The sequence below is a fragment of the Bufo gargarizans genome, chromosome 8, assembly GCF_014858855.1.
Source record: "Bufo gargarizans isolate SCDJY-AF-19 chromosome 8, ASM1485885v1, whole genome shotgun sequence".
Classification (NCBI taxonomy): domain Eukaryota; kingdom Metazoa; phylum Chordata; class Amphibia; order Anura; family Bufonidae; genus Bufo; species Bufo gargarizans.
In genome coordinates this window covers 145629274-145643907 of record NC_058087.1, presented here as the reverse complement: position 1 = coordinate 145643907, position 14634 = coordinate 145629274, and the positions used below count along the sequence as shown (strand labels likewise).

The window sequence follows — 14634 nt, the reverse complement described above, 5'->3', positions numbered from 1 at the left end:
ATGCAAACATTGTGGGAAAGTATTCTCGGTTACAGATTTAGTGTTACTTCAAAAGTTTTCCAACTTTTTAGATTTCTTTTTTATTCTCACCCCTCCCCACTGCCTCCTTCCTGCCACCTGGTTCTGGCTCCTTCAGTTCATTGCTCTGTTTTGCCCGCTCTGGTCCCCACATGCAAACGTTTGGCATGGATTGTGTCATGAATGCCTCTGCCAACTGGCCACAATGGCATGCCTGACCCAGTGACATGCCGCATGGGGGATACATCACCTCTGGGGCCAGTCATCGGTTGAAGGCGGTACATGTTAAAGAGGACCTTTCACCGATTATGACACTGTGAACTAAGAATACAGACATATACAGCGGCGCCCGGGGATCTCACTGCACTTACTATTATCCCCGGGCGCCGCTCCGTTCTCCTGCTATGCCCTCCGGTATCTCCGGCCACTAAGTTATAGTAGGCGGAGTCTGCCCTTGTTCTTCTGTAGCGCTGGCCAATCGCATTGCAGAGCTCACAGCCTGGGAGAAAATAACCTCCCAGGCTGTGAGCTCTGCGCTGCGATTGGCCAGCGCTAGAGCAGAACAAGGGCGGACTCCGCCTACCATAACTTAGTGACTGAAATCTCTGCCTACTATAACTTAGTGAGCGGAGATACCGGAGGGCATAGCAGGAGAACGGAGCGGCGCCCAGGGATAATAGTAAGTGCAGTGAGATCGCCGGGCGCCGCTCTCCATGTCTGTATTCTTAGTTCACATTGTCATAATCAGTGAAAGGTCCTCTTTAAATCCCATCTGTGCTAGAAGTTTACATCCGGGAAACAGAGCGCAGTGTGAAGAGAGCGGTGGACAGAAAGAGCAGGAAGAAGATGGAAAACTTGGTTAAAAAACAAACTGGAAAATCCTTTTAAATAACAGGTAGGTATCCACAACATGTCTACTTTATAAGATTACAAAACCACATGTTGTAGGACACTAAAACTCAAACACTAGCAACAAAAACATTATATTATATCCTTCCAATGCCAAATAACAAATCTTCTATTTATCCCCCTTCTTTTCATAAACCTTGTCCTTACGGATGACCTTACACTGCTTCTTACCTGATAGACGTGAAAGCCGTGGGTAGATTTACCTCGTAGGAAAACCGAGGGTATCCAAACATTTACAAGGGCACGGTGTGATCTGTAACAGAGATAAAGAGGTAAAGCTCACTGACATTTACAGAAATGGATGAGGAATAAGCCTGATATTTTGTCTACTGGAACAAATAAAAAAAATGGCGCAATAATAAACTAGAATCATTATGCAGATATGAGGCCTTGAGAGTCACGAGGGGAGTAGGAGGCCTTGAGAGCCACAGACAAACGAGAACATCAGAACCCGCACTTCCTGTGACACTTAATGAGAGCAGTGAATGCAGAGTGGCCTCTTCTAGTGTTAAGAGCTCCTTTCTCTGATAAAATGAGTTTTTACACCAGAAAACATCGTTATGTTTGATAATCAAAAGAAAAATACTGGATGTTAAAGGAAAGTCTACTTTCTCCATTTCCTGCACGCCTACATAAGTAAGTGTGTCCAAGTAGCACAAGGAAGGGAATTGGAATTTCCGCTGACAATTATCACACCTCATAACAAGACTGCTTGTGGACGGCTCATGAATGATGTCAATAGTCCTAGACAATCTGAAGTCTCCTGTGTCATTATTAGGAATATTCTGTACACAACGCGGTTGCTTAAAGGGAACCTGTCACCTGGATTTTGGGTATAGAGCTGAGGACATGGGTTGCTAGTTGGCCGCTAGCCCATCCGCAATACCCAGTCCCCAAAGCTCTGTGTGCTTTTATTGTGTCAAAAAAACGATTTGATACATATGCAAATTAACCTGAGATGAGTCCTGTCCCTGACTCATCTCATGTACAGGACTCATCTCAGGTTAATTTGCATATGTATCAAATCGTTTTTTTTTACACAATAAAAGCTCACAGAGCTATGGGGACTGGGTATTGCAGATGTGCTAGCGGCCAACTAGCAACCCATGTCCTCAGCTCTATACACAAAATCCCGGTGACAGGTTCCCTTTAAGGTGCATTTACACCAACAGATTATCTGACACATTTTATGACTCATCACTGGTCAGATGTCCGTTTACACACAGAGATATTCTGTTATACACACAAACTATTGGTCTGATTGGAAAGAAATTGGTCAGATAATTTGTTGGTATAAATGCACCTTTAGACGTTTTTGTGATAAGCAGCAGACCTCATCTGTTGTATGACTTTTTGATGAATATGACACAGAATATGGAGAGGAACATGGCTTTGCAACGGGCACCTGCACAGTTGAGTTACATTATTATGACCACCAGCTAATATAAAGAGTAACCGCTGTGTGCAGCTTGGACAGCAGCTAGACCGGCTGGGAGTGACTCAATAAGGTCCTGGTAGGTTGTCAAAGGTATCTGGAGCCATGCTGTGCTGGAGAGTGCGTGGGTGGAAGATCCATAGAAGAAACATGGCACTCAAGGCGGTCCCACAGATGCTGAATTATTGGGTTTGTTTGGGTAATTAGGGGGCCAGGGTAGTATTTGGAAGTCTTGGTCATGCTCTTCCAACCAATTTCAGACATTTCTAGCCATGTGACATGTCGCATTGTCTTTATGGAAGAACCCATCTGCCCCAGAGAAGACAATCTCCATGTATGGGTGTATGTGATTTGCAAGGATGCATTCATATCCAAACCAGTTGCGAGTGCCTTCCATATGGATGAATAGGCCCAGAGAATGCCACAAAAACCTTCCTCAGACCATAACTCTGCCACCACCAGCTTGTGTTCTTCCAGCAATGGTTTCAAAGTATTTGTTCTCTGATGTTTCTCGCGTGACACGTCAACATGCTTCAGAGCTTCCCCATACACAGTAAGGTTCACTGAACTGTTGTCTTAGACACACGTCTGGTAGCTCCTGCTTCATTTTGGCGGTGAGCTTCTCCCCTGTAGTGTGTCAGTCTGTCCTTGCACACCTTTGTAGCTGATGTTCACCTCTAACATCAATGGCACGTGGTGCTCCGAAGTTTCAACGCTGCTTATTCACAATGGTGGCATTTCTGCACTCACCATACACTTTCACCACAGCAAAACAAGAACAATTTCCAAACTGCGCAGTTTCAGAAATACTGCCACCCTTGGCCCAAAAGTCAACAATCATCCTTTTTAGCAACTCAGATAAATTGCCCCTTTTACCTATGACAGCAATGAGGGATATGTGTGCACACCGTATATAACCACCAAGCCAGCTCACCACACGTGACTTCCTTCATGAGCTAAGTGCTGCTGATGCCAAAAGTAGAAAGTGGTCATTTATAATGTCTTGACTGTGTAGTAATCCATTTATCGACTAGTATAAAACATACGGCATACTAGGGTGCTGTCTTTGGTTAACCTCGGTTTGTATACGAAGGAAATGCATCATTGATAATTCCCTAATCTCCATCTACTGCCTGAATCACTTTCGGTACAAGCAGGTGTGATTTGGAGACATGGGCAAAGCATCTGTTAAAAATAACAATGGAGATTTTATTTAGATATTTCCACTATGACAAAAGAGAAATTTGATTTCCCAAAAGCTGCTTTTCTTTGTTATCCAAATTGTTCCTACTCGGAACTGAAGGAATTCAGGTGGTGGAAGCATCAGTATATATGTCCACCCTTACCTTTCAGCAAATTTCCTTAACAAACCCCAAATTCTCACTATACAGTATAAATTAATTAATTTGTACATGCTAGAAAAGTCCCTTGAATGGCTGAAACTCACATTACAAGCACTGGGTGGCCACATAGTTTATAACAACTCTCCACAGAGTCCCGCTATACTGTTTTCACAGCTGGACATCTAGCGCCACTTATCTAAGGATATGCTGAGCCAAGAGGAAAGGTAACAAAAGACACATATGTAAGCGGTCACACTCTTCAGTAAAGTGTATGGGAGGCTCACTTGGGTGGTTCCACACTACGTGGTAAGTTACAGAGGACCCCCTTCTATATTCCAAATTTGATATTTATACAAATACAGTTGAATGGTCACAACCTTTGAGAAATGTCTAGTTCTCCTGTTATCAGTTGGGAAAAGGCAGCAGAAGCTGAGAAGACAAAGAAAAGTAGACTTCACCTTTACTAATGATGGCCTAGCCCCAGGATAGACCATCAGTATCTCAGTGGTAAAGGTCCAACACTTATCACTTTTGCCAATCAGCTGTTTCAGAGCAGCTCTGGTGCTAAAACTACATAACTTCCCGTGCTATGCATTGGAAAGAGATTATAACTGCGGCCCTGCTATCATTTACTTCAGTGGGAGCAGCGCTGTAGAAACCATGGATGGAGCTGTGTAGTTCTGAAGCTACTTTGAGACATCTCATCATCAGGGGGTAAGGAGGATCACATGGCTTATCCTGAGGATAGACCATCATTAGTAAAGGAGTGTACAACCCTTACAAGGGTCCTGAGTATAGCGGCAACCCTTTCTCCTACAGAAGATGTGAAGTGAAGGTTTTGACACGTTGTTGAGTTTGTCACAACGAAGATGCAATGCATACACATTACGATAACATTGAAGCCAATGGGGAAATTCAGATATGAGACTCAGATAACAAAGCTATTCTAGTGATCAACAAGGATCTTCTGACAGGGGCGTAGCTATAGGGGGTGCAGAGGTAGCAGTCGCTACCGGGCCCAGGAGGCTGAGGGGGCCCAAAGACCCTTGTGCTGCATAAGAAGACACACAAAGCACTGAGGGAAGGGGGGCCCAAGCCTAAGTCTTGCACCAGGGCCCATGAGCCTTTAGCTACGCCCCTGTCTTCTGACATGTCTCAATGATGTATCAATGACATGCCACAAGATAATTTGGTGGTAGAAGGAGATGAAACGTGTGTAGGGACATCTGACATCACTGTAAGGAATGGGATCATTAGGCAGTACAGCCAGATTGTCAGACCTGACATAGTTGTTCATAGCTAGAGTACCACTGTGCTCTCACTAAAATAAAGTGGCTTAAATGGAAGGAAATGCTCAAAAGCCCCAAACACTGTAGCGTGTTTATAACCGGGGGAGCACTGCCTCCGCATGCGATCCGTTGCTAGCGGCAATCCCCAGCAAAAAATGCATACAATGGAGGATGTCAGCAGCGGACCACATGCACCACAAAGACATTCTACACAAGATGGAGTACTGTGTGGATGAAAATATACAAATACATAAATCACTGCAAAAGGTGCACTACAATGATATGCAACTGACAATACTGGCTAATCCCTCAGGCTGATGTTAAAAACTGAGACTTTAGCCAATGTATTCTAGCCAGGAACACAACGGAGCCCTTTTGCACCACCGTCAAGATATCTCAGTGTGGCATGGGTCCTACCACTAGACTACCTATGGTGTGTGAACACAGTCTGAATGGTGCTAAGATCTAGATTTAGGCCAATTTATTTTAGTGATTTTTCTTTATACCGTATGAATGGAATGTGGCATTGCGCAATGCTGGTAACATTCTAGTGCACCTGGTAGCCTGTGTCACTTGGCCTGTTATAGGTGGGGCATGCAGCCCTATTCCTTCTCCCACTGCATGAGTGATCTCACTATGGAGGTACAGTCATGTGAAAAAATTAGGACACCCTTTGAAAGCATGTGGTTTTTTGTAACATTTTTAATAAAAGGTTATTTCATCTCCGTTTCAACAATACAGAGAGATTAAAGTAATCCGACTAAACAAAGAAAACTGAAGAAAAGTCTTTTCAAGATGTTCTGTAAATGTCATTCTACAAAAATGCCTATTCTAACTGAGGAAAAAGATAGGACACCCTTGCCCCTAATAGCGAGTGTTACCTCCTTTGGCTGAAATAACTGCAGTGAGACGGTTCTTGTAGCCATCTACCAGTCTTCGACATCGGTCTGAGGAAATTTTACCCCACTCCTAAATGCAGAACTTTTTCAGCTGTGAGATGTTTGAGGGGTTTCTTGCACGTACAGCCCTTTTCAAGTCACCCCACAGCATCTCAATGGGATTCAAATCTGGACTTTGACTTGGCCATTCCAGGACTCTCCATTTCTTCTTTTTCAGCCAATCTTTGGTTGATTTACTAGTATGTTTTGGGTCATTGTCATGTTGCATGGTCCAGTTCCGCTTCAGCTTTAATTTTCTAACTGATGGTCTCACATGTTCTTCAAGCACCTTCTGATACACAGTAGAATTCATCGTGGATTCTATGATGGTGAGCTGACCAGGTCCTGCTGCAGCAAAGCAGCCCCAAACCATGACACTTCCACCTCCATGCTTCACAGTTGGTATGAGGTTCTTTTCTTGGAATGCTGTGTTTGGTTTACGCCAAACATGTCCTCTGCTGTTGTGTCCAAATAATTCAATTTTGGACTCATCTGTCCAAAGAACATTATTCCAGAAGTCCTGGTCTTTGTCAACTTTATCTCTGGCAAATGTCAGTCTGGCCTCGATGTTTCTCTTGGAAAGCAAAGGTTTCCTCCTTGCACACCTCCCATGCAAGTTAAACTTGTACAGTCTCTTTCTGATTGTAGAGGCATGTACTTCTACATCAACAGTAGCCAGAGCCTGCTGTAGTTCTCGAGATGACACTTTAGGGTTTTTGGAGACCTCTTTTAGCATCTTGCGGTCTGCTCTTGGGGTGAACTTGCTGGGGCGACCAGTCCTGGGCATGTTGGCAGTTGTTTTGAAAGCCCTCCACTTGTAGACTATCTTCCGGACAGTGGAATGGCTGATTTCAAAATCTTTTGAGATCTTTTTAAATCCCTTCCCAGACTCATAGGCTGCTACAATCTTTTTTCTGAAGTCCTCTGACAGCTCTTTTGCTCTCACCATGGTGCTCACTCTCACTTCAACAGTCAGGAGCACACCAAACTAAATGTCTGAGGTTTAAATAGGGCAAGCCTCATTCAACATGCAGAGTAACGATCTACTAATTATGTGCACCTGGTGTGATATACCTGTGTGAGATCTGAGCCAATTTAAGAGGGAATACATGTGAGGGTGTCCTATCTTTTTCCTCAGTTAGAATAGGCATTTTTGTAGAATGACATTTACAGAAGATCTTGAAAAGACTTTTCTTCAGTTTTCTTTGTTTAGTTGGATTACTTTAATCTCTCTGTATTGTTGAAACGGAGATGAAATAACCTTTTATTAAAAATGTTACAAAAAACCACATGCTTTCAAAGGGTGTCCTAATTTTTTCACATGACTGTATGTGGGAGCTGGGCTGTGAGTTAGATCTTAGCACCATTCAGACCGTGTTCACACACCACAGGTAGTCTAGTGGTAGGACCCATGCCAGACTGAGATACCTTGACGGTGGTGCAAAAGGGCTCCGTTGTGTTCCTGGCTGGAATACATTGGCTAAAGTCTCAGGGCCAGATTTATCATGACTCTGACAGCTCACTCCACTTTAACATATGGCTAAAGTCAGATTTAGCAAAGTCAGATTTATGATCGGCCCTTTAAGACTGTAATAAATGTGGTTTGACGGTAGCTGTTTTTCCATCAGTAAGCAGCTTTACAAAAGTCGCACATCTTTACGAAAAAGTCGCACGTTTTTATGAAAAAGTCGCATGTTCTATTACAAAGTCTCATAAGATAAGCATGGTCCTCACTGGAGTGAAATTGCAACTTTTTTGCGACTTTTTTAAATAGTCCCAATAGTAAATCTGTCTAGAGATTCATTAACATAAGAAAACACACCCACTTTCAGAAAACTGGCGAGCATAGTGCAGAGCAGAAAAAAGTCGCAAATTTGTGCGCAGTTTAAGCGTTTGGGACTTTTTTAGGGACTTGTTCACTCCATTATTCTGACCTGAGCTAATGATAAATCTGGCCCTCAGTTTTTAACATCAGCCTGGGGGATTAGCCAGTATTGTCAGTTGCATAACATTGTGGTGCACCTTTTGCAGTACCACTGCGCTGACAAAAGTATGAGTGTACTTTCACATGTTTCTGTCACATACTGTAACATAGCAAATATACTGCATAGTTGATTTAAGAGTGACTTCTATGAAAAGTTAGAAAAGCACTGAGCTTTGGTGGCTTCACAGGAAAAAGTTCTTAAACTTACATTTCAAAGTCTGACAAACTCTGGTCCTCAGATGTTTGACTCAAATCTCCAGGGACCTAGGATGACAAAAACGGAATACATTATAATGTGCATCCAATTAGGTTTTATTGAAATCGGTTTTCTAGAAAAAAATATATATACGGTACAGGTATATCTTTAAAAAAAAAACTAAATCAATATTAAAAATCCCTATTAAAAATAGGTTGTCCACTCAAAAGAGACACTTCATTATGCCCCATTAGGGCATACTATCCTTACAGGCAGGGGATGCCAGCTAAAGGTCGATTTTTAGAGTGAGTGTTTATATTGAGGACAGAAGCATAGTGCAGCATGATGGCTGAGTCAAGGTCCAGGGTTCTAATCTGACCAAGGTCTACATCTGCATGGAGTTTGTATGTTCTCTCTGTCTTTATGTAGGTTTCCTCCAAGAACTCCAGTTTCTTCCTACACTATAATATAGGTTAACTGGCTCCCTCTAAACCTAACCCTAGTAGGTGTTGAGGTGCCAATATAGCAGCCATTGACTCCCAATATAACAGCAAGAATTTACAAGCTATAAGTTCTTTGTGAGGGAAAAGCACATTACAGATGTTGGTGACCAGCTTGTCATTTGGAGGAAGCTACTTAACATAAGATGAAAGTAATGAGTGGACAACCCATTAAAGGGCATCTGTCAGCAGGTTTGTACCTATGAAACTGGCTGACCTGTTACATGTGCGCTTGGCAGCTGAAGGCATCTGTGCTGGCCCCATGTTCATATGTGCCCGCATTGCTGAGAAAAGCGTTGCAGGGCGTTGGCATTACTCTAGAGCAGTGATGGTGAACGTTTTAGAAGCCGAGTGCCCAAACTGCAACCCAAAACCCACTTATTTATCGCAAAGTGCCCACCCTGAATATTACAGTCCAGTAAAGAAAAAGTAAAGTCCAGCTTCTAAAATGATTGATCCTTTATTTAATGCGGTTAAAAAAATCTGTTTCCAAACAACACAGAGTACGCGGTCTACGCGTTTCGGACCCTACAATCCTGGTCCTTACTCATGACCGCGTATCCCATGTTGTTTGGAAACAGATTTTTTTAACCGCATTAAATAAAGGATCAATAATTTTAGAAGCTGGACTTTACTTTTCCTTTTCAAGTTGATTCATCCGGGTCCGGGATCTGTCCATGCTTCGAGGTTTATACGTGCAGGTGACCGCTGCTTTGTTTTAAATTGTACAGTCCACTATAGTATATCTTCCATGTACTTTATCATTTAGCTATAATAGCCTGCCTACATTCAGTGCGCTGCCTGTGCTGTTCATAGTGCGCCCTATCTATCGGTACACCATAGACTTTTTCCAGGGTGCCCACAGAGAGGGCTCTGAGTGCCGCCTCTGGCACCCGTGCCATAGGTTCGCCACCACTGCTCTAGAGGCTCTGCTCTCTCTGCAACTGCTGCTCCCTGTGACAGGGTCAGGAAGCGAAAATATCATCACGTTTTTTACGTCTTTGTTGAATCCCTGTGCTGCCAGAGAAAGCACCTAATTTATGACGAGGCTCCCTAAATAAATTAGGACCACAGCCGGCAGTGCATGCACCTGGAATAAAAAATATTCCAGTCCCCGACTGCATTAGTTTTCACTCCACTTGTATGCCTATTCCCAGACATAAAAGACAGTAAATGTGTTGACCCGGACCTCACCGCATCCCTGATGGTGCAAAAATGCCCATGTAAAAAAAATATTGCAATTTTTGGGTACAAGTCAGTTCATAAAATTTCTGACCTCTTAGATCAGCCCTTGTCAACTGCAATTAGAGATGAGCGATTGGATTTGTTTGAATTAAATTAGTTCAAATATCAGCCTCCTTGACCAGTGAGGGGTTGGTCCTGCTGTTTAAGAGACTCCCCCCCCACATGATTGCCTGGACTACTTATCATTAGAAATGCGCAAAGTTTTGAAAAATTTGATTTGCCAGCTTCATCAAAGTTTGACAAGAAATTATAATGATTACAAATTAATTTGTCACGGTTCACTATTTCAAAACCGCATTCAGCCTATCAATCAATGGGACAGTTTCTAACGGACGTTAAAAACTGTAAAACACTAGTGCAATATGGCATTTTGTGTTAAAAATCACTCACTTCATCCACTTGCTCGTGCAGAGGCAGTCCACTCCTCTCTTGATTGAAAAAGACCTGCGCTGAGCATGATGACATCACCACGCACTCCCAGTGTGATCAAGTGGTGACGTCATCGTCACCACATGATCAAGCTAGGAGAGGGCAGTGAAGTCATCACGGCCAGCGCAAGTCCTTCGGCAGGTCTTTTTTAATCAAGAGAGGAGCGGACTGCCTCGGTGTGTGTTTTTTCCCCCCGTTCTTTCTGAGACAACTCCGGTTGCCAATTTAGAAAAAATTATTCAGTACCACAAAGCACCAGGACATTTGGCTTAGTTTAGAATAAAATTTTTCCTAAAATTCGGACGGAATTCCATTTCGGATGCTTCGCTCAACACTACTTCTCATCCTACGTCAGAAGATAGGAGGCAGTTTGAGCCTCCACGGGGGAGCCCAACTTTATATTTACCGGTACTCTCAGATTTTTGGAATGGGGTGTGTGACGATTAGGTGTCCACAATGTACAAAATTAAGAAGGTGCTTTGTAGAACAACCTTACATAAAACAACATCTGATTTTGTGACTCAGGAGGGCTGGGCCCCTGCTGTGAACCTGTTTTAAGAAATCTATAAACTCAATACCTTTATGACTTCTAAAGACACCATTTTTTGAAATTCTATCCTCACCTCAAGCAGTCCTCTCTGCTGTCCTCTTTCCTCATTTTCCTCACAGTGAAACGACTGCACATTTGAAAATGTAAAACCGCTATGTGTTTGGCTCTGAGACACTAAAAACTGCAGTCTACCCCATGAGGATGATGGATAACGCTCTTACTGAAGAGGTAAGCAAGCAATAACCGTGCCCTGCTAGAAAATCACTGTCAGATGATTCCAAATAACTATCACATCTTCCAATCTACCTGGATTTATTCGTAATCTACAGAGAACGCATTCAACTTTAATGACTCAAATTGCTGAATATTTAAATGCTGCATTATACATCAGGCAAGTAAGGAAAGTGGGGTTTGAACCAAAAAAAATTGGCTTGAAGTAGAATATGCAAAGCACGGCTCAGATATATTATTCACGTGAAGGTTCGTTTAGGGGCATCTTACCTGTAAGTAGGCTGCTTTGCTGGGTATTATATAAGGCCTGAATACAGAATGCATAGTAAAATTACGCTGGAAGGGTTAAAAAATAATAATAATAATAATTTAACTCACCTTAATCCACTTGCTCGCGTAGCCCGGCATCTCCTTCTGGCTCCTTTGCTGAACAGGACCTGGGGTGAGCATTAAATACATGAACAGGACCTGTGATGACGTCACTCCGGTCATCACATGTTCCATCACATGATCTTTCACCATGGTGATGGATCATGTGATGACTGTGACGTCACCAAAGGTCCTTTTTACTGCACAAAGCTCAGATGAAGACAGAAGGAGATGCCGGGCTACGCGAGCAAGTGGATTAAGGCGAGTTACATTATTATTATATATTTTTTAACCCCTCCAGCCCTATTGTACTATGTATTCTGTATTCAGAATGCTATTATTTCCCCTTATAACCATGTTACAAGGGAAAATAATAATGATTGAGTCTCCATCCCGATCGTCTCCTAGCAACCGTGCGTGAAAATCGCACCGCATCCGCACTTGCTTGCGGATGCTTGCGATTTTCACGCAACCCCATTCACTTCTATGGGGCCTGCGTTGCGTGGATTATCGCACCGCAACGCACAAAGAGGAGCATGCTGCGATTTTCACGCAACACATAAGTGATGCGTGAAAATCACCGCTCATGTGAACAGCCCCATAGAAATGAATGGGTCGGTATTCAGTGCGGGTGCAATGCGTTCAACTCACGCAGCGCATCCGCGCGGAATACTCGCCCGTGTGAAAGGGGCCTAAGGGCTTATTCACACGACCGTTTGAAAGGGCCCGCATCCGGGAATGAGATTAGGCCCATTCATTTCAATGGGGCCTCAGAAGATGCAGACAGCACGCGGTGTGCTGTCCGCATCCGTAGTTCCATCCGCGGTCTTTCAAAAAATATAGAGCAGGTCCTATTCTTGTCTGAAATTGCGGACAAGAATAGGCATTTTCTGTATAGGGCTGGCATTTTGCGGAACATACATGGGCCATTATCCGTGTTTTGCAGATTCGGCACTAATACACTTCAATTTAAATTAAGTGTTCAGTCTTTTTGGCCGGAGAGAAAACTGCAGCATGTTGCGGTATTATCTCCGTCCTGAAATGGCAAAAAGACTGAACTGAAGACATCCTGATGCATCCTGAACGGATTGCTCTCTATTCAGAATGCATTAGGATAAAACTGATCAGTTCTTTTCCAGTATTGAGCCCCTAAGACGGAACTCAATGCCGGAAAAGAATAACGCTAGTCTGTAAGTACCCTTAGTCTGTTAACGTAACCATGGCAACTTCAGAGCAAGCAGCAAGGTAAACAATATTAATACTACTACAACCATTAACAATCAATATCTGATTGTTGGGGATCTGACTCCAGGCACCCCCACCGATCAGCTGTTTGAAAAGGCTACATGGCTACACACTCCCCACAGCATACTAAGTACAACGCCACACACTATATAGCGGCTGTGCTTGGTATTGCAGCCCAGGGCCATTCACTTAAAGGGTTTCTGTCATGAGAAATAACATTATGTAGCTGACTGACATGAGCGATGTGCTAATGTCAGCAGTACATAACAATGTGCTTTATAACTGCCTGCCTGCCGCCGTTCTCTTAAAATAAAGCCTTTAAAAATATGCTAATGAGCCTCTAGGTGCTATTAGGGTGTTGCTTCAGCACCTAGAAGCTCGGTCTACACACCCTTTGGCCCGCCCAGGTCCAGTTGACTTTCGAGTTCTCCTCAGTGTCCCGTAAATCCCATGCCAGCGCTGTCCCGTGCACAGGCGCAGTGAGTGAAGGACGCGCTCCTGCTGCTGCCTTCCTCACTGCGCCTGCGCCGAAGGAAGGAAGCCGGCCGAATACTAAGCAAGACGGCGCAGGTACGAAGGTGCTGGGAGTCAGATCCCCCACCAATCAGATATTGATGACCTATCCTGAGGAACCTTAATGAAGAACATAAGGGCAAAGTCACACACGCTAAATAGTCTTTCAAATTCATGCTCATGAGTAGAACGAGTCTCCTAAAATTTGTGTTCATGCTCCAGCTGATTGCATTGCGACTTTTACGTGGTAGCATGTGTCCCTTTTTACAGATGAATTACAGTTAAGTACATATATATATGGACAGAGACAACATTTTTCTAATTTTTGTTCTGTACACCGGATTTTAAACAAATCATTTCAGATGCACTTGAAGTTCAGACTTTCAGCTTAAATTCAGTGGGTTGAACAAAGTGATTGCATAAAAATGTGAGGAACTAAAGCATTTTTTATACTCAATCTCTTCATTTCAGGGGCTCAAAAGTAATTGGACAAATTAAATAATTGTAAATAAAATGTAAAATTTCTAATACTTGGTTGAAAACCCTTTGTTGGCGATGACTGCCTTAAGTCTTGAACTCATGGACATCACCAGATGCTGTGTTTCTTCCTTTTTAATGCTCTGCCAGGCCTTTACTGCAGCGGTTTTCAGTTGCTGTTTGTTTGTGGCCTTTCTGTCGGAAGTTTAGTCTTTAACAAGTGAAATGCTCTATTGGGTTCAGATCAGGTGACTGACTCGGCCATTCAAGAATATTCCACTTCTTTGCTTTAATAAACTCTTGAGTTGCTTTGGCTTTATGTTTTGGGTGGTTGTCCATCTGTATTATGAAACACTGACCAATCAGTTTGGCTGCACTTGGCTGGATTTGAGCAGACAGTATGTCTCTGAAAACCCCAGAATTCATCCAGCTGCTTCTGTTCTGTGTCACATCATCAATAAACACTAGGGACCCAGTGCCACTGGCAGTGATGCATGCCCAAGCCATCACACTGCCTCCGCCGTGTTTTACAGATGATGTGGTATGCTTTGGATCATGAGCTGTACCATGCTTTCGCCATACTTTTTTCTTTCCATCATTCTGGCAAAGGTTGATCTTGGTTTCATCTGTCCAAAGAATGTTCTTCCAGAAATGTGCAGTTTTTTTTAAGATGTTTTTTTTTAGCAAAGTCCAATCCAGCCTTCTTATTCTTGAGGCTTATGAGTGGCTTCCACCGTGCAGTGAACCTCTGTATTTACTTTCATGCAGTCTTCTCTTTATGGTAGACTTGGATATTGATACGCCTATATCCTGGGGAGTGTTGTTTACTTGGTTGGCTGTTGTGAAGGGGTTTCTCTTCACCATGGTAATTATTTTGCGATCATCCACCACTGTTGTCTACCATGGGCATCCAGGTCTTTTTGCATTGTGAAGGTCACCAGTGCTTTCTTTCTCAGGATGTAC

At 43.2% G+C, this 14634-nt stretch overlaps 1 protein-coding gene across 1 annotated transcript in view; it reads right to left on the bottom strand.

Annotated features, from left to right (window-relative positions):
* Positions 1 to 14634, bottom strand: part of SNX29 (sorting nexin 29) — a 503522-nt gene that overhangs the window by 224568 nt on the left and 264320 nt on the right. Inside the window, exons 17-18 of the mRNA XM_044303674.1 lie at positions 8125 to 8180; positions 1099 to 1180 (exon numbers count right to left, since the gene is read on the bottom strand). Of these exons, the coding sequence (XP_044159609.1) occupies positions 1099 to 1180; positions 8125 to 8180 (138 nt within the window). The remainder of the gene's footprint in view (positions 1 to 1098; positions 1181 to 8124; positions 8181 to 14634) is intronic.